The sequence below is a fragment of the Oncorhynchus tshawytscha genome, linkage group LG20 (assembly GCF_018296145.1).
Source record: "Oncorhynchus tshawytscha isolate Ot180627B linkage group LG20, Otsh_v2.0, whole genome shotgun sequence".
Classification (NCBI taxonomy): domain Eukaryota; kingdom Metazoa; phylum Chordata; class Actinopteri; order Salmoniformes; family Salmonidae; genus Oncorhynchus; species Oncorhynchus tshawytscha.
The window spans coordinates 30,555,446-30,574,603 of NC_056448.1; the positions used below are offsets into that span (position 1 = coordinate 30,555,446).

General features: G+C 43.2%; 1 protein-coding gene across 3 annotated transcripts in view; it reads right to left on the bottom strand.

Annotated features, from left to right (window-relative positions):
• LOC112220225 (scavenger receptor class B member 1) overlaps nucleotides 1-19,158 on the bottom strand; it is a 40,923-nt gene that overhangs the window by 15,133 nt on the left and 6,632 nt on the right. For all 3 annotated transcript variants that reach the window (XM_024381957.2, XM_024381958.2, XM_024381955.2), the window contains exons 3-8: nucleotides 14,641-14,782; nucleotides 14,338-14,541; nucleotides 11,437-11,532; nucleotides 11,060-11,175; nucleotides 9,404-9,570; nucleotides 8,646-8,764 (exon numbers count right to left, since the gene is read on the bottom strand). In XM_024381957.2, the coding sequence (XP_024237725.1) occupies nucleotides 8,646-8,764; nucleotides 9,404-9,570; nucleotides 11,060-11,175; nucleotides 11,437-11,532; nucleotides 14,338-14,541; nucleotides 14,641-14,782 (844 nt within the window). The remainder of the gene's footprint in view (nucleotides 1-8,645; nucleotides 8,765-9,403; nucleotides 9,571-11,059; nucleotides 11,176-11,436; nucleotides 11,533-14,337; nucleotides 14,542-14,640; nucleotides 14,783-19,158) is intronic.

The following is a 19,158-nucleotide window of genomic DNA, read 5'->3' on the forward strand; positions in this document are numbered from 1 at the left end:
CCTGCACACTCAGTCATACAGTCAGTCATACACCCTTCCCCCTGCACACACTCAGTCATACACCCTTCCCCCTGCACACACTCAGTCATACACCCTTCCCCCTGCACACACTCAGTCATACACCCTTCCCCCTGCACACAGTCAGTCAGTCATACACCCTTCCCCCTGCACACACTCAGTCAGTACACCCTTCCCCCTGCACACACTCAGTCAGTCATACACCCTTCCCCTGCACACACTCAGTCATACACCCTTCCCCTGCACACATCAGTCATACACCCTTCCCCCTGCACACACTCAGTCATACACCCTTCCCCCTGCACACACTCAGTCATACACCCTTCCCCCTGCACACACTCAGTCATACACCCTTCCCCCTGCACACACTCAGTCATACACCCTTCCCCCTGCACACACTCAGTCATACACCCTTCCCCCTGCACACACTCAGTCATACACCCTTCCCCCTGCACACACTCAGTCATACACCCTTCCCCCTGCACACACTCAGTCATACACCCTTCCCCCTGCACACACTCGTATTCCACAAACACACGAACACAACCGTTCCTAGACACAGAGAAACACTCATGTGAGGATAGAGTTCTACTATTCTGATCTGGTTCTGTTCAGACAGTTCTGGCTAGGAAACAGTTCTAGGAGAGCTGGATGGACCTTGGGGACCGCAAGGACTCATGCTGGGATCTAACCCCAGATGGTTAATCCCACATCGGGGATCCTCCCTCCGCGCTCCCTCCTTGAGCTCTGCAGGGCTCAACTGTCCCAGTCTGATACCACTGCCTGCCAATTGTTACAGCAGCAGTTATGAAAGTCATGTCTTTACTTTGACTAAAGAAGCCTACCTGTGTGAAAGTAAACTTCCACATCCTCTATTAAAAGATACCAAGAGGACAGAGTTAATGGCACAGGAGGTTGTGCACCACTGCACTTTCCCTGGATAGGGATGTGGCAGTCATGACATTTTACCAGCTGGTTATTGTTATGCAAAAGCCTGCAGGTCTCACGGTAATTGACCGTTAAATGAACATGTGAAGCATGGTGATGCTAAACATGTACTCATACAAGCATCATAAAAGCCTCTGATGCACACCTATGGAACATCTACATTTTTTAAAAGTCTAAAGCCTAGTGGTTAGAGCGTTGGACTAGTAACCGAAAGGTTGCAAGTTCAAATCCCCGAGCAGTTCTGCCCCTGAACAGGCAGTTAGCCCACTGTTCCTAGGCAGTCATTGAAAATAAGAATTTGTTCTCAGACTTACCTAGTTAAATAAAAGGTTAAAAAAAAATATTTAAAAAAAACACCATCACAATAAACTCCTTATTTCAGGCAGGTCTAAAGAGAGTGGCACACTCCATGTATTAACTCAGTCATTTATTGGCTACCCAAGAAATGACAGAGTTCATTTGCAACTTCGTTTTTATAGCTTACTCGCCATAAGTCAGCACCTCTACACTCAATAATTATCTGGATGTGCACAAGCTCATGCTTTTTATTAAGCAGGTCTAAAGAAATAATGACTAAAATGTGTTTCAGAAGAACTGAATAGGAGTTGGCCTTCTGTATCTGGCTATGAGCCATGCCAGAGGCTTGTTCATTTAACACACAAGATATGCTTAAGATCTGCCATTATTTTATAGTAAGAAGAATATAAAATTTAACTTAGCTGAATAATATAAAGATTTTTCCCATTCCCCATATGAAGTGCCCATGTTAAAAAGGGTCACACGCTAGATTGGGTTATTTGACAACTTTTGTTGAAAATGATACAAATTCAAATGCCTTAGAAAAAAAAAAAAAGGCATAATGGGCAGCATGAAGGGCTGTTGAGATGATTTGAGAAAGTTTGTGCTCCGTTCCTTTCCACAGGCTGCACACACTGCTCTCTCATCAAGTGATCATATTTTCACCCATCAGACTACCCTCAACTTAATCTAGTCTTTAGTTCGGATTTCAAATGGCCATTATCAAATGGGCAAGACAAAAAAGACGACATCCGTGTGCACTGGAATAGCGACTGGAGGCCACGTTCCCGTTTTCCACTCATGTTGGGTAGGATACTCTGGAAATGTCGCTGTGCCACAGGTGATATTCCACCCAAACTACCCAGTACTTCATTTGGGAAACCATGTTAAATCTGTTCAGGAACACCAATAGTAACATGTTTTCACAGCAAAACATATTTAATTAAACTGTTGACAGCCCCTCTCTGCACAGTGGAGAAAGGCATTAAGGAGAGTAGAAGGAAACAGTAGTGAGATATTCTATAGCTAAAGTTAGTGTGTCAGTCCTACTTATGAAAAAAAAGCCCTATTATTAGGCTATTCAAAATCTAAAACAAATTCACTCGTAGGCTAAACCTGAATTTGTTTAACTTAGGTTAGACCAATTATGTACCAAAAATATTACAAAAATACTGATATGTTTTTCTGCCATGTGTATAATGCGGTTGGCTATGTATTGTATAATGGCACAATCATTTAAATGTTTTAATAATGAATCACCTTAGAAAGCACTGTCCATTTTGTTGTGTTAAGCTTTGACAACATCCGCAACGACCATGTCCACTCAGTTTCAACCTATCATTGAACTTCTTTCTTCAAATGTATCAATCAGTGAGGTGAGTTTAAAAAACACATACCGTTTCGATAAGTGTTTGATGGGACATTTATTTTTACTGTTCTGATTACGTTGGTAACCAGTTTATAATAGCAATAAGGCACCTCAGGGGGTTGTGGTATATGACCAATATACAACAGCTAAGGGCTGTATTCAGGCTCTCTGCGCTGCGTTGTGCATAAGAACAGCCCTTAGCCATGGTATATTGGCCATATAGCACACCCCCCTGTGCCATATTGTTTAAATAGAGCCCGGAGTACCAGGCCATAGGCAACCTGATGATTGTTAGCAGGTTGTGTAGGCTACTACTAAGGCATGTCCAGAGTGCGTAAAAGGAGATCATGATGACACAAGTCATATAGAATTTTACTGCAGTAATGACTCATGGTGTGGTGGTAAGTTCATCTCAACAGCCCTAGATCCAAAACGTCACTGGTACAAGCCCTGCTCTGGTTGTTCCCCCTTACTGCTACACCAAGACTGGTCAATTAACCAATTTCTGGGAAAGGCTTATAGCAATCTGTGTCTAGCATGCCTTTAGAATGGGTGTGGGTGAGAGCGTTACCTAAAACAAGTGTGGTTCTTACTTAGACCGCAATGATAAGCTAATCTTATCCCACTATGTACCATTACCCCACATCTATTGGGTCAAATAAAGGGTAAAAATACTAGCAGCTCAGGCACACATGGCCTTCTGTACATCGCATCACCTGTAGCCACATAAAATTGTACCAATATTGTTATATGGTATTGACAAACAGTACAGGACAGCCAAACGCACCAGTCACACCAATACCCTCTCACATCTTAGCTTACTTAATCCGTTTTCATGAGTAATCTGGTTTAGTGGTACCATACAGGCATCATAACACCAGTATCATAACATTCATACCCATATCAAAATAATAATCAATACTGCAATTATAATTAGCTTAACGCTATAGGTCAATGGCATAGGCTCTGTCACTTCATCTTTCTGCAATTCCACACATCCTCTCTCCTTACCTCCTCAAAACACATTGGAGAAGGTGGTCTGAAGGAGGGGACTTCTCTAATATGGCTGAGAATGAAGCAAGGAGATGTGAAGACTCGAAAGACTACCATCAGCATGCATGTTTTGGTTCTGGGTGCCCAGATTACACGGACTAGACCTTTGGCTGCTAATATCGGAGGGAGTTGGGTACAGTCAGACACTCACGTTAAATCACCCCAAAACCTGTGTGTAAAGGACTGCAAAGGAGGACAGAGCTGCCATCTAGATATGACATGTACACACCACTGCCACAGCAAAGCCTTCTGTATAATCTAGGACCCCAGCTACCCTGGTCACTAACGGTTTTCACCCTTACAGTCCGACAGACCAACTCATGTTGTTAAAGTTTTACAGCAAGGTGTTATTAGCTTCATACCAATTCCTCCTCTGACTGTACTATGAAAAGTGTACAGTTCAGAGTTCACATACAGTACAGACAACTTGGCACAGGAGCTGGACAATTGTCTTTTTTTAAAGATATCCGCTCTCACAGCCGTTAGCCCAGGGGTCAGCAACAGGCTTGGTAAAAGGAATTCGACTAAAAATTAGTTTAATTTAGAAAATATTTTCCAATTACTCCCACAAATAAAAGACCTACATGGGGGCCTCTCAATATAAATCAAGGTATGAACTAATTGTATTTTCAAATACAATCTCTTTAGGGGCTTAGTTGTGGTCAATTTACAGTGTACAAATAATTATGTTCCGGCCTCCTAATTATCCTCTCTCTCTCCCCAATAAAAACAGCCAGCGGCTTAATCTAGTCTACCCCTGCGTTAGCATCTCCCACAAGTGTCTTTTAAAACAAGCTTTCTGTGATTACAGCTGAACAAGATCATCTCTATGGTTTGCAGCAAACAGTGAGAGCGGATACAAACGTCTTCCTGACTCAGTCCTGAGTCTTCATGTGAATGTCTCTGAAAATTAATGTCTAAGACCAATTTCCCCCAGTCCAGGGGACAGATAATTGTAAGAAACTGTTAAGGCTAAGCGCTCTCTGTTTTTATGGGTTAGGTGATCGCCACTAGGACAGTATGTATGCATGCTTGACATTCCATACGGCACTACAGCTGTCAGATTAGATGCGTTATCTAAATGGATTGTGTTAAGGACGAAGTGGAATCACTTTTACTGCCTCTCTGGGTGATAAACAGAAAAAGTTGTCGGCAATACCAGTTTCTAACAGATAAATATAGATAATGACATATTGGGCAAACTGAGATTCTGGGTAAATTTATGTTCTGTATATACACCATAGTTTATGATGGGTATGTTTTTGACCATGACACTACTTCTAATAATAAGATGAAAACAAAAGTTTTGGCAGCATCAGACCTTTACCGTATTAATGACTGGAGTTAACGGATGTGCTCAAATTGTCACACACACCCATACAGGTTTCAAAACGGCTAGTTCTTTGCTACAGTTGGCATTTAGTGTCAAAAAAGGTCAAATAAAATGTTGATTGACAAGGCTACTTATGCCTGACAGGCAGGGCGCTTCCAGGCAGCCTGAAACATTTGTGCCCCATTATAGAGATGTACAGTGCAGTCAAAAAGTATTCAGACCCCTTGACTTTTTCCACTTTGTTAGGTTACAGCATTGTTCGAAAACTGATTTTTTTTAAAATCTCAATCTACGCACATTACCCCACACAATAACAAAGCGAAAACAAGTTTAAAGAAAAAAATACCTTATTTACATAAGTATTCAGACCCTTTGCTATGAGACTCAAATTGAGCTCAGGTTAATCCTGTTCCACTGATCATCCTTGAGATGTTTCTACAACTTGGAGCTCACCTGCAGTAAATTGAATTGATTGGACATGATTTGTAAAGGTACACACCTGTCTATATCAGGTCCCACAGTTGAAGTTATTTTTTACCCACCTTTTTCATGGTATCCAATTGTTAGTAATTACTATCTTGTCTCATCGCTACAACTCCCGTACGGGCTCGGGAGAGACGAAGGTCGAAAGCCATGCGTCCTCCAAAACACAACCCGCACTGCTTCTTAACACAGCGCGCATCCAACCCGGAAGCCAGCCATACCAATGTGTCGGAGGAAACACCGTGCACCTAGCGACCTTGGTTAGCGTGCACTGCGCCCAGCCCGCCACAGGAGTCGCTGGTGCGCAATGCAGTGCCATAGACCACTGCGCCACCCGGGAGAAGACAGTGCATGTCAGAGCGAAAACCAAGCCATGAGGTCAAAGGAACTGTCCGTAGAGCTCCAAGACAGGATTGTGGAGGCACAGATCTCGGGAAGGGTACCAAAAAAATTAAGCAGCATTGAAGGTCCCCAAGAACACAGTGGCCTCCCAAGAGGTGCAGCATCTTAGTGTTAGAGGCGTCAGTACAGACCATGGTTAGATTCCAGGCTGTATCATAAACAGCCACACAATTTGCCCAGGGTCGTCCGGGTTAGGGTTTGGCCGAGGTAGGCCATCATTGTAACCAAGAATTTGTTCTTAACTGACCTGCCTAATTAAATCTTTTTTTTTTTTTTTTTTAAATACAACTTAAATGGAAGAAGTTTGGAAACACCAAGACTCTTCCTAGAGCTGGCCGACCGGTCAAACTGAGCATTCGGGGGAGAAGGGCCTTGGTCAGAAACAGAGCTCCTCTGTGGAGATGAGAGAACATTCCAGAAGGACAACCATCTCTGCAGCACTCCACCAATCAGGCCTTCATGGTAGAGTGGCCAGACGGAAGCCACTCCTCAGTAAAAAAGGCACATGATAGCCCGCTTGGAGTTTGAGAAAATGGACTTAAAGGACTCTCAGACCATGAAGAACAATGCAAGCGTCACGTCTGGAGGAAACATGGTACCATCCCTATGGTGAGACGTGGTGGTGGCAGCATCATGCTGTGGGGATGTTTTTCAGCGGCAAGGACTGGGAGACTAGTCAGGATCAAGGGAAAGATGAATGAACAAAGTACAGAGATCCTTGATGAAAACTTGCTACAGGGCACCAGACGGGGGTGAATGTTTACCTTTAAACAGGACAACAACCTGAAGCACACAGCCAACGCAGGAGTGGCTACGGGGACAAGTCTCTGAATAGTGGCCCAGCCAGAGCATCACTGAAGACACCTGAAAATAGCTGTGCAGAGATGCTCCCCATCCAACCTGACAGAGCTAGAAAGGATCTGCAGAGAAATGGGAGAAACCCCCAAAATACAGTTGTGCCAGGCATGCAGCGTCATACCCAAGAAGACTCATGGCTGTAGTCGCTCCCAAAGGTACTTCATCAAAGTACTGAGTAAAGGGTCTGAATACTTATGTAAATGTGCTAATTACAGGTTGTTTTTTTACATTTCTTTGTTATTATGGGGTATATTGTGTGTAGATTGAGGGGAACATTTCATCAATTTTGAAAGAGGCTGTAACAAAACGTGTCAAGGCGTAACAAAAAAAATGTCAAGGGGTCTGAATAATTTCCAGATTCTCACACACACACACACTACCAGTCGAAAGCTTGGAAACCAACTCTTTCAAGGGCTTTTTAATTGTACTATTTTCTACATTGTAGTAGTGAAGACATCAAAACTATGAACACATATAGAATCATTTGGTAAACAAAAAAAAGTGTTAAAATATTTAGATTTGTTTATTTGAGATTCTTCAAAGTAGCCACTCTTTGCCTTGACAGTTTTGCACTCTTGGCATTCTCTCAACCAGCTTCTCCTGGAATGCTTATCCAACAGTCTTGAAGGAGTTCCCACATATATTGAGCACTTGTTGGCTGCCAGGTCATCTGATGCAGCACTCCATCAAGCTCCTTGGTCAAATAGCCCTTACACAACCTGGAGGTGTGTTGGGTCATTGTCCTATTGAATAACAAATTATATTCCCACTAAGCGCAAACCAGATGGGATATCTCTGCAGAATGCTTTGGTAGCCATGCTGGTTATGTGTGCCTTGAATTCTAAATAAACCAGAGTGTCACCAGCTAAGCACCCCCACACCTAATCTTCCATGCTTCACGGTGGGTACTACACATGCAGAGACGATCCGTTCACCTACTCTGCATCTCAAAGATATGAGGGTTGGAACCAAAAAATCTTTCATCTCAGAACAAAAGACAGCATTCCAACGGTCTAATGTCCATTGCTCGTGTTTCTTTGCTCAAGCAAGTCTTCATATTGGTGTCCTTTAGTAGCATTTTCTTTGCAGCAATTCGACCATGAAGGTCTGATTCACAGTCTCCTCTAAACAGTCGATGTGGAGATGTGTCTGTTACTTGAACTCTGAAGCATTTATTTGGGCTGCAATTTCGGAGACTGGTAACTAATGAACTTATCCTCTGCAGCAGAGGTAACTCTGGGTCTTCCTTTCCTGTGGCGGTCCTCATGAGACAGTTTCATCATAGCGCTGGATAGTTTTTCCGACTGCACTTGAAGAAGCTTTTCCAGATTGACTGACCTTCATGTCTTAAAGTAATGATGGACTGTAATTTCTCTTTGCTTATTTCAGCTGTTCTTGTAATAATATTTTACCAAATTGGGCTATCCTTCTGTATACCACCCATAACTTGTCACAACACAACTGATTGGCTCACACATATCAAGAAGGAAAGAAATCCACAATACAAGGCACACCTGTTAATTTAAATGCATTCCAGGTGACTACCTCATGAAGCTGGTTGTGAGAATGCCAATAGCGTGCAAAGCTGTCAAGGCAAAGAGTGGCTACTTTGAAGATCCTCAAATATATATTGATTTGTTTAACACTTTTTTGGGTTCCTACATGCTTCCACGTATTATTTCCCCTCTGAATGGCACAAGACTAAATATTTAAGTGCCTTTAGACGGGGTATGGTAGTAGGTGCCAGGCACACTGGTTTGAGTGTTTTGATGTCTTCACTATTAGTCCACAATGTAGAAAATAATAAAAGAAAAACCCTGGAATGAGTGTGTCCTAACTTTTGACTGGTACTCACACAAATAAACATACACAAATATTACTCACAGGGTGGATGTCTATGAAGAGTCCATGTTGGTCCTCAGTAGGCTGAAGTCCCTGTACATAGTCCAGCAGGACAGGGTCAGCATTGTAGAAGTGCGGGTGGGAGATAAACACTGGGGAGTCTAGAAAACAATATTAATACAATTAATATCCTAAGTAAGAAGTACGAGAGACAAGTGGTTGATTCCTGAATTTGAACTTTTCTTCAAATCTCCCCTCGACATCAATGCATGATTTATACAAAAAAATGGTTATACAGTATGTGGGCATTTCTCAAGCTACAATTCAGCCCCAAGTGTATATGATATATTGATGCATGTTCTATGGGGTGCTAGATTAGGACCAGAGGCATAAGACAGCATTATGTTTCATTACAAAGTGCTTCTCCATCTGTTCACACAGCAGCATGGCTCCTCTGTGTGCGGTTGCCATTCCTCCTCCACTAGTCTGTTTATCAGACAAGGTATCTGGGTCATGATTAAAAGGATCATAATAACCGTCACCCAGGAGGTGTGCCTGTATCTTGTGTGTTTAAAAAATAAAATAGGTGCAGGGAAATGGGTTTTTACAGCCATAGTACAGCACACCTGAAGGAAATTTGGGTTAGTGCTTTTCTCAAAGACAGATTTGACCTTGGCAGCTCGGGTATTCGAACCAGCGACCTTGGGTAATGGACCAACACGCTAACCGCTAGGCTACCTGCAGCCCTAACAAATCATGCGCATGCGTCAAAGTGTGCGCGCGCTCGTGTGTGCACTGACTGGATCTGCAGCTGCTGACGTTGAGGAGGCCAGACTGTCTGCAGGGACAGAATCCCTCGTTGGGAGCGTAGTCTGAGCCATTAGCGAACAGAGTCTTAGGTGCCACGTAACGATACAGAGGAATCCCCTCCATTATCCCCTCACGCTGGTACACCATCTCCAAAGATCTTTAGAGAGAGACATACATACATACTCAGCAAAAAAAGATACATCCTCTCACTGTCAACTGTGCTTATTTTCAGCAAACTTAATGTGTAAATATTTGTATGAACATAAGATTCAACATACAAACTGAACAAGTTCCACAGACATGTGACTAACAGAAATGGAATAATGTGTCCCTGAACAAAGGGGGGGGTCAAAATCAAAAGTAACAGGCAGTATCCGGTGTGGCCACAAGATGCATTAAGTACTGCAGTGCATCTCCTCCTCACGGACTGCACCAAATTTGTCAGTTCTTGCTGTGAGATGTTACCACACACTTCCACCAAGGCACCTGCAAGTTCCAGAAAATTCCTGGGAGGAATGGCCCTAGCCCTCACCCTCCGATCCAATAGGTCCCAGACGTGCTCAATGGTATTGAGATCCGGGCTCGTCGCTGGCCATGGCAGAACACTGACATTCCTGTCTTCAGCCATACTGCTCGTTCTGTGTGTGGTGGCATTGTCATGCTGGAGGGTCATGTCAGGATGAACCTGCAGGAAGGGTACCACATGAGGGAGGAGGATGTCTTTCCTGTAACGCACAGCGTTGAGTTTGCCTGCAACGACAATAAGCTTAGTCCGATGATGCGGTGACACCGCCGCAGAGAATGATTGACCCTCCACCTCCAAATCGATACCGCTCCAGAGTACAGGCATCAGTGGAACGCTCATTCCTTTGACGATAAATGAGAATCCGACCATCACCCCTGGTGAGACAAAACCGCGACAGTGAAGAGCACTTTTTGCGAGTCCTGTCTGGTCCAGTGACGGTGGGTTTGTGCTCATAGGCGACATTGCCGGTGATGTCTGGTGTGGACCTGCCTTACAACAGGCCTACAAGCCCTCAGTCCAGCCTCTCTCAGCCTATTGTGGACAGTCTGAGCACTGATGGAGGGATTGTGCATTCCTGGTGTAACCCGGGCAGTTGTTGTTGCCATCCTGTACCTGTCCCGCAGGTGTGATGTTCAGATGTACCGATCCTGTGCAGGTGTTGTTACAGGTGTTACACAGCTGTCCATCATGTCTCCCTGTAGCGCTGTCATAAGTGTCTCAATACGGACATTGCAATTTATTGCCCTGGCCACATCTGCAGTCCTTATCCCTCCTTGCAGCATGCCTAAGGCACGTTCACACAGATGAGCAGGGACCCTGGGCATCTTTCTTTGTGTTTTTCAGAGTCAGTAGAAATGAAAATTTAGGACACTAAAGAGGCCTAACTGACCTTAACTGCCTAGCGTCTGTAAGCTGTTAGTGTCTTAACGACTGTTCCACAGGTGCATGTTCATTAATTGTTTATGGTTCATTGAACAAGCATGGGAAAGTGTTTAAACCCTTTACAATGAAGACCTGTGAAGTTATTTGGATTTTTACGGATTATCTTTGAAAGACAGGGTCGTTTCTTTTTTTGCTGAGATATCTCAGATATGTGTTATATATGTGTGTGTGTGTGTACCTGCAAGCATCCGGACTGTAGAAGGGCAGTGTAGATTCTTTAGTCATGAAGGGAGGCCACATTTGTCCTGCTGTACCATTGATCATGTTACACTGAGGAGTCTTCCAATTGGTCAACTAGAGAAAGCGAGAGACAGTGTTATCATCCATTAAGAAGTCTTACTAGAGCAGGAAATTATTCAGGATTTCACTGCAGTCAAACTTTATTACTTTGGATTCATTTAATTATTTAGCAGGGATAGTCCACTCCATAACAGTTGCCATTGATTTCCATGGAGTCCTTCTACAAGAGGCCCAAATCAGTTTTCCTCCATGCTTTTTCTAACAGCCCCTCAGCCCAATCTGTAAAGGTGAAGGCACATGGCTGTGTGACCTCACCTTGGTCAGGCCATTCCATGAGTCCACTTTGTGAATCAGCCTGATGTCATCTTTGCCGGTGTGGATTGTGAACAAACCAGTGTTTGAGTTGTTGAACTGATGGAAGAAACAGACAGATTGATATTTCACCCTTCACTAAAACCAGACAACCAACCTAAACAAGTTGTAGATAGAGTACGCAAATACCATTTGAGGTTCTGTCACAGAAAAGTCCTAGGTGGCAAAGGTCCAGATGGATATTGTCATTAATTGCTGTAGTAACAAAGCCCCACCTCACAACCCATCCTAAACTGTTCACAGCCCTCATGTTGGTTGAGAGAAAATGTAGCATTTTTAAAAAGCCAATTTCCTGCAATTCTACACATTTTGCCATATGGAGGAGAGAGAACTTTTCGGTTAAACCATATTTAATGTAATTCTCATGTCTTGTGTGTTCTTATTAGCCAGCCTACTGGTTTTGCTACACTCGTTATGTCTAGTTGTCCTAGGCATAGCTAAGTGGTCTGTAATCAGACTTAATGGTGCAATTAGGGGAGAAGTCAGAATATGAGAACAGTGAATGGGTGCCCCAGGACACAGCAACCTTACCTGGGTCCAGGGCCAGCTCAGTCTCACCTCCTGGGTCAGTCAGCCCAAGCAATTATTGTTTGTTCAGTTGATGCCGAAAATAAATGTATACAAAAGAGAAAAAAAACCACGCTTGCCTAAACTAAAAAAAGAGGTAACATTGTCACAAAATGACCACTGGCAGGCCAAGAGGCTTCTGGCCATCCCTCTCACTGATTGCCGATCACCTTGATTACCCCGCACCTGTGTGCTTATCAAGGCTTCACCAGACTTCCTGGCAGACCACCTGCCCCGGTTACTGCTGCCCCCTGGGAATGGAGTAGAGGTTCGACCGATTAAATCGGAATGGCCGATTAATAAGGCTGATTAAGTTTTCATAATTGGAAATCAGTAATTTTGAATGCCGTTTTTGCAGATTATTTTTTCTACACCTTTATTGAATATTTAACTAGGCAAGTCAGTTAAGAACACATTCTTATTTTCAATGACGGCCTAGGGACGGTGGGTTAACTGCCTTGTTCAGGGGCAGAACGACAGATTTTTACCTTGTCAGCTCGGGGATTCAATCTTGCAACCTTACGGTTAAACTAGTCCAACGCTCTAACCACCTGCCTCACGAGGAGACCGCCTGTTACGCAAATGCAGTAAGAAGCCAAGGTAAGTTGCTAGCTAGCATTAAACTTAATCATAATCAATAGCTATAACTACACATGGTTGATGATATTACTAGTTTATCTAGCGTGTCCTGTGTTGCATATAAATCGATGCAGTGTGCATTCGCAAAAAAGGACTGTCGTTGCTCCAACGTGTACCTAACCATAAACACCAATGCCTTTCTTAAAATCAATATACAGAAGTATATATTTTTAAACCTGCATATTTATCTAAAAGAAATCCAGGTTCGCAGGCAATATTAACCAGGTGAAATTGTGTCCCTTCTCTTGCATTCATTGCACGCAGAGTCAGGGTATATGCAACAGTTTGGGCCGCCTGGCTCATTGCGAACTAATTTTCTAGAATTTTACATAATTATGACATAAGAATATTTAGACTGATGGATGCCACCCGTTAGATAAAATACAGAAGCATTCCATATATCACTGAAATAATAAACGTCTTGTTTTCGAGATGATAGTTTCCGGATTCGACCATATAAATGACCTAAGGCTCGCATTTCTATGTGTTATGTTATAATTAAGTCTATGATTTGATAGAGCAGTCTGACTGAGCGATGGTAGGCAGCAGCAGGCTCATAAGCATTCATTAAAACAGCACTTGTGCATTTTGCCAGCAGCTCTGCGGTTTGACTTCAAGCCTATCAATTCCTGAGATTAGGCTGGTGTAACCGATGTGAAATGGCTAGCTAGTTAGCGGGGTGCGCGCTAATAGCGTTTCAAATGTCACTCGCTCTGAGACTTGGCGTGGTTGTTCCCCTTGCTCTGCATGGGTAACGCTGCTTCGAGGGTGGCTGTTGTCGATGCGTTCCTGGTTCGAGCCCAGGTAGGAGCGAGGAGAGGTACGGAAGCTGTACTGTTACACTGGCAATAAGAAAGTGCCTATAAGAACATCCAATAGTCAAAGGTATATGAAATACAAATGGTATAGAGAGAAAGTCCTATAATTCCTATAATAACTACAACCTAAAACTTCTTACCTGGAAATATTGGAGACTCATGTTAAAAGGAACCACCAGCTTTCATATGTTCTCATGTTCTGAGCAAGGAACTTAAACGTTAGCTTTCTTACATGGCACATATTGCACTTTTACTTTCTTCTCCAACACTTTGTTTTTGTATTATTTAAACCAAATTGAACATGTTTCATTATTTATTTGAGGCTAAATTGATGTTATTGATGTTATTGATGTATTATATTAAGTTAAAATAAGTGTTCATTCAGTATTGTTGTAATTGTCAATTTTACAAATAAAAATAAATACAAATGTAATAAAAAAATATATATATATTATAAAATCGGCCGATTAACCGGTATCTGCTTTTTTGGCCTCCAATAAATCGGTCGACCTCTAGAATGGAGTGTGGAAGTGGTAATGTAGTGTCCACCCATGTGGCAACCCTAAATCAGCACCCATATCATAACAATAAAAATGGGGGCACTCTGGGGGTTGAGGCCCCTGGGCACATACTCTGGCCATGATAACTGGTTAGCCTAACTTACCTACCTGGCTAACGTTGGCTTGTTGATCAACTGGAAATGTCTAACAGGTTTTCAATAGCTCTTTAAGGTCCGTCAGTGAATGACATAATAGGAAAACCCACCCACGCACCTCCCTCCAGTCTAAAATGGCTTGCTCTCCTCCACCCTCTCGCTCACCTCAGCAAAAAGGCCAAACTTGCCAGTGGAGGGCAGCATCCCAGGGAGCCATTTATTGAGGAAGTCCACCAGCTTGCTGTCGTAGCCCCACATCAGCTTTCCTACAGACATGGTAAGGAAAGGTCCCTCCTTAAAGGTCTTGAAGGTGGTGCTGATCATCAGACGCACTGCGAACGGCAAGTTCTCCATCATCACTGCTGCACCCTGGGAGACAGAGGTGGTGGTGAGGGAGAGATGAGAGCAAATACATAGAAGTCCAGTTCTTATACATTAGTGTGTGTGTACTCTGCAGTGCTGTCTTACCAACACCAGCATGTTGGGGATGGTGACCACATCCGACTCATTGCCCACTGACATGCTGGGCTCAAAGAAGTAGCTCCTGTATTCAAGATACGACACTGTGTGGTTTGGATGGAACGTGATGTTCCGCTTCTGAATATGCTTCCTGAAAACACACACAACCCAGGTAAACCTCAAACTGACCGTAGATGTAAATGGACAGAAACTTTACAGCTAGTATAAGGCGTTTATGATTACTTTATAGATTGTTAAATAGTATGTTACGGTTGACTGAAGCTCTGAATGAATAGCTGATCGGGATAAGAGGGAAGCATGGGGAAATGAGAGGAGAGTGAGCTTGCAGGGGAAAGCCTGTCAATACTTCCCCATGACTATGCACTCCCCACAGCCCACTCCCCCACAGAGCCCATTTTTCCCCAACTGACCGAATTGTTACACAATGGTCCACATGTACAGGCTCAGAGCCACAGAATGTTGAACCCCAAAAACTGGACACCATATGCCCCGAAGTCAACCTCCAGAACACACACAGGCTAAGCCATCTAAACCCCCTCCCCCCCCCCCCCCTCATGTACAGGCTAAGAGCCACAGTTTGACTGTTGGACCCAGAGGAGCCAGAGTGTACATTGTCTTTAGTCTAGCACTGTAGAAGTGATTACTTAGGTTTCAGCTAACGACCGCTCCCTCAGATAGTTAAGGCTCCAGGGACCGAGGCTGGACCATGGACCAGGAGTTCCCGTTCCTGGAGGACTCCCACTGCCAGTCGTTACATACTGTTCTTCCAGCAGACAGGATTGAATTAACCAAGTATTTGCCCCCTTTCTGATTCATTTTTGCTTACCGAATGTTATCTGATCTTCAACCAAAACATTAGCTAAGTTTACAAACAACAAAAAGTAAACTAACTTATTTAACTAACAGTTATGCAACACCCAACTCCCCGGTGTGAAAAACTAATTGCCCAATTACATTTGTGGGTTTTCAAGAATGAACTGCTCATTTCAAGACCTGCCACATGGCAATTGGGACTAGGTCTGGACATTCCAAAACTTCAAATCTGTTGATTTTTAACCATTTTGATGAAGACTTGATTGGGTGTTTTGGATCATTGTCTTGCTGCATGACCCAGCTGCACTTCAGCTCACAGACGGGTAGCCTGACATCCTGCTATAGAAATCTCTGATACAGAGCAGAATTCATGGTTGCTTTTATTAAGGTAATTAGTCCAGGTCCTGAGGCAGCAAAACATCCCCAAACCGTCACACTACAACCACCATGCTTGACTGTTGGTATGAGGTTCTTACTGTGGAATGCAGCGTTTTGTTTTCACCAAACATAAATGGGACACATTTCATTCAAAAAAAGTTTACTTAAGTTTGCCAGAAAGCACCTGGAAGATCATCAAGACTCTTGGAAGAATGTACTATGGACAGAATGTTCTATGGACAGTCAAAAGTCTAACATTTTGGACGACATGGGTCCCATTATGCAAACATTGCTGAAAAGCAACAAATTTGAAGTCCAGACCTAATCCCAATGAAGCTGTTGTAGCAGGACTTGAAACGAGCAGTTCATGTTTAAAACCCACAAATGTTGCTGAGTTCGAGCAGTTCTACATGGAAGAGTGGGCCAAAATTCCTCCACAGCAACATGAGACTGATCAACGACTACAGGAAGAGTTGTTGGATTCATTGCAACTTAAGGTGGCACAACCAGTTAGTTGAGTGTAAGGGAGCGATTACTCTTTACACACAGGGGCATTGGTGTTGCATAACTTTGTTTATGAAATTTGTAATTGTGTTATTTCTTAAATCTGGTTCCTTTTATCTAATATTAGGGTTTGGTTGAAGATCTGATAATTCAGTATCCAAAATGTGGCAAAAGTAAAGAAAATCAAAGGGGGCAAATACTTTCACATCACTGTAGGTCTTAAAAGCAGCCCTTCCATCAGCACTGGTTCATTACTGTTTGGCTTATTAACTACTGAGGGGATTCCACTGAGACTGGCACCAATTAGCTTACAGAGACAAAAACAGGAGGACGAGAGAAGTTGTTAGAGTAGAAAGAAGGGGAGGAAAGGTAGAGAGAAAGAAGACTTACGTTTGAAAACGTAACCATCTACAGTCTCTGTGTTTGGGTGAAAGAGGCCAGATCAATATGGAAAGGGGTTCAGAGTATACGATAGACAGGGGTGACTGAGAAGCTAAGGAGACAGAGAAAGGCTGGTCGACATTTATTGAAGACCATGTATGCTTGATCAGGAAATGTGGAGGCTCCGTATGGAGGGTGATGCAATTGTGGCGCCGTCGGAAGGCTCGCGGGGGCCAGATCAAGCTCTATACCACATCGCTTTGCATCTCCGAAGTTTTGTAACAATGCGGAAGGCTCTGTATAGCTCCGTATTGACATGATTGGTTGACGGTAGATGAGGGCGGTACATCCTGTACAAACAAACTTACTACCTTGACAACAGCTCTGCTAAGCACAAGAGGTATGAATGCCCTTGACTTCTGCGGAGGCCACATCGCAGTAAATGCTCTATGGCCAATAGAGATCGGATTGACCATATTTTTTTAAATGATCTTTAAAAAAAAATACAAAAATTAAAAATCGGCTTTTATTGGGATGAGTCTTGTCCTTGAGGCAGAACTGAGCAATGGCCACTAGATGGGCCAGCTGCAAAGTCAAAATAGGCCATATTGTAAAAATGTAAAGGTTAGGCATTAGGGTTAGCAGTGTAGTTCAGGTTAAAATACGATTATATGACTTTGTGGCTGTGCCAGCTAGTGACCATTCTGCAGAGCTGCCTCCAGAGCAAGATTCATGACAACAAAAAAACTGTAAGAGACAGTGAGAGAAAGCAAGAGGGAGGAGAGGCAGGAGAGTGTGAAGAGGGAGACCATCAAATAGGGATTGAGTCTATGCCATCATCCCATTACACTAGGAAAAGAGTGCCCTCCTCCTCATCCCTCGCTCCTAGGGTGAAAGGATGAGAAGAATGCTATGCATTTGGCCCCACAGGGCTCCGAGTCCCACAGCTGACACTAAACTACAGCCATGAACCTTCAATTGAGTGACAGGGGAAGAAATGTTCTTGCTCTTCATTGTAATCAGAGGGCTGATATAAATACTATGCATGACAATCTCTTGGCTATGAGTTGAGAATGACAGCATCACTTTTTGAAAGAAACATGAACGTGTTGAAAATCCCAAATTGTTTGCATAGTCAACTTACACACAGCTCTGACACACTTACCTCACCACACATGCCGCCAGGGGTATTTTCCACAGTCCCCAAATCCAGAACAAATTCAAGAAAGCGTAAGGTATTATAGAGCCATTACTGCATGGAACTCCGATGCATCTCATATTGCTCAAATAAACAATTTTTTTTTTTTTTTTTTTTTTTAACTATACAGCAACACAGCACAACGCCTCACCTCTATTTGACCTAGTTTGTATGTATGTATTGATATGTAGGATACATGTGCCTTTAAAGAAAATGGATGTAGTTCTGTTCATGAGCTGTTCTTGACTATTAATGTTCTGTATTATTCATATGTTTCATATTTTGTGTGGACCCCAGGAAGAGTAGCTGCTGCTTTTGCAACAGCTAATGGGGATACTAATAAAATAACAAACTCCAGATGCATAAAATGGCTCTTCAGCAGAGGAAGCACAAGACTATCCTCCCGGCAGATAACAGCAGATTCAAAAAAGGGGTGTGGTGCTTTCTTGGAGAAAAGCACGCACACATTTAAAAACAATATGCTCCTTATCCTTTTACTTATAAAAAGGTATTGCACAACTAGCTCATTTTGTTTAGAACTTTAGTTATTTTGGGATTCCACCCATGTACAGCGCATTTGGAAAGTATTCAGAACCCTCGACTTTCCACATTTTGTTACAGCCTTATTCTAAAATATTTTTTCCACCTCAATCTGCACACAATAACACATGACAAAGCAAAAACAGGTTGACATTTTTATAGAAAAACAAGAAATATCTACAAACGTATTCAGATCCTTTACTCAGTACTTTGTTGAAGAACCTTTGTCAGCGATCACAGATAGAGTCTTCTTCGGTATGACGCTACAAGCATGGCACACCTTTATTTGGGGAGTTTCTCCCATTCTTCTCTGCAGATTCTCTTAAGCTCTGTCATGTTGGATGGGGAGTGTCTCTGCACAGCTATCTTCAGGTCTCTCCAGAGACATTCGATTGGGGTCTGGGCTCTGGCTGGGCCACACAAGGGCATTCAGAGACTTGTCCCGAAGCCACTCCTGCATGGTTTTGGCTGTGTTAATGTTGTTGTCCTGTTAGAAGGTGAATCTTCACCCCAGTCTGAGGTCCTGAGCACTCTGGAGCAGGTTTTCATCAAGGACCTCTGCTCCAGTCATCTTTCCCTTTATCCTGACTAGTCTCCCAGTCCCAGCCACTGAAAAACATCCCCACAGCATGATGCTGCCACCACCATGCTTCACCGCAGGGATGGTACCATGTTGTTTCCTCCAGACATGA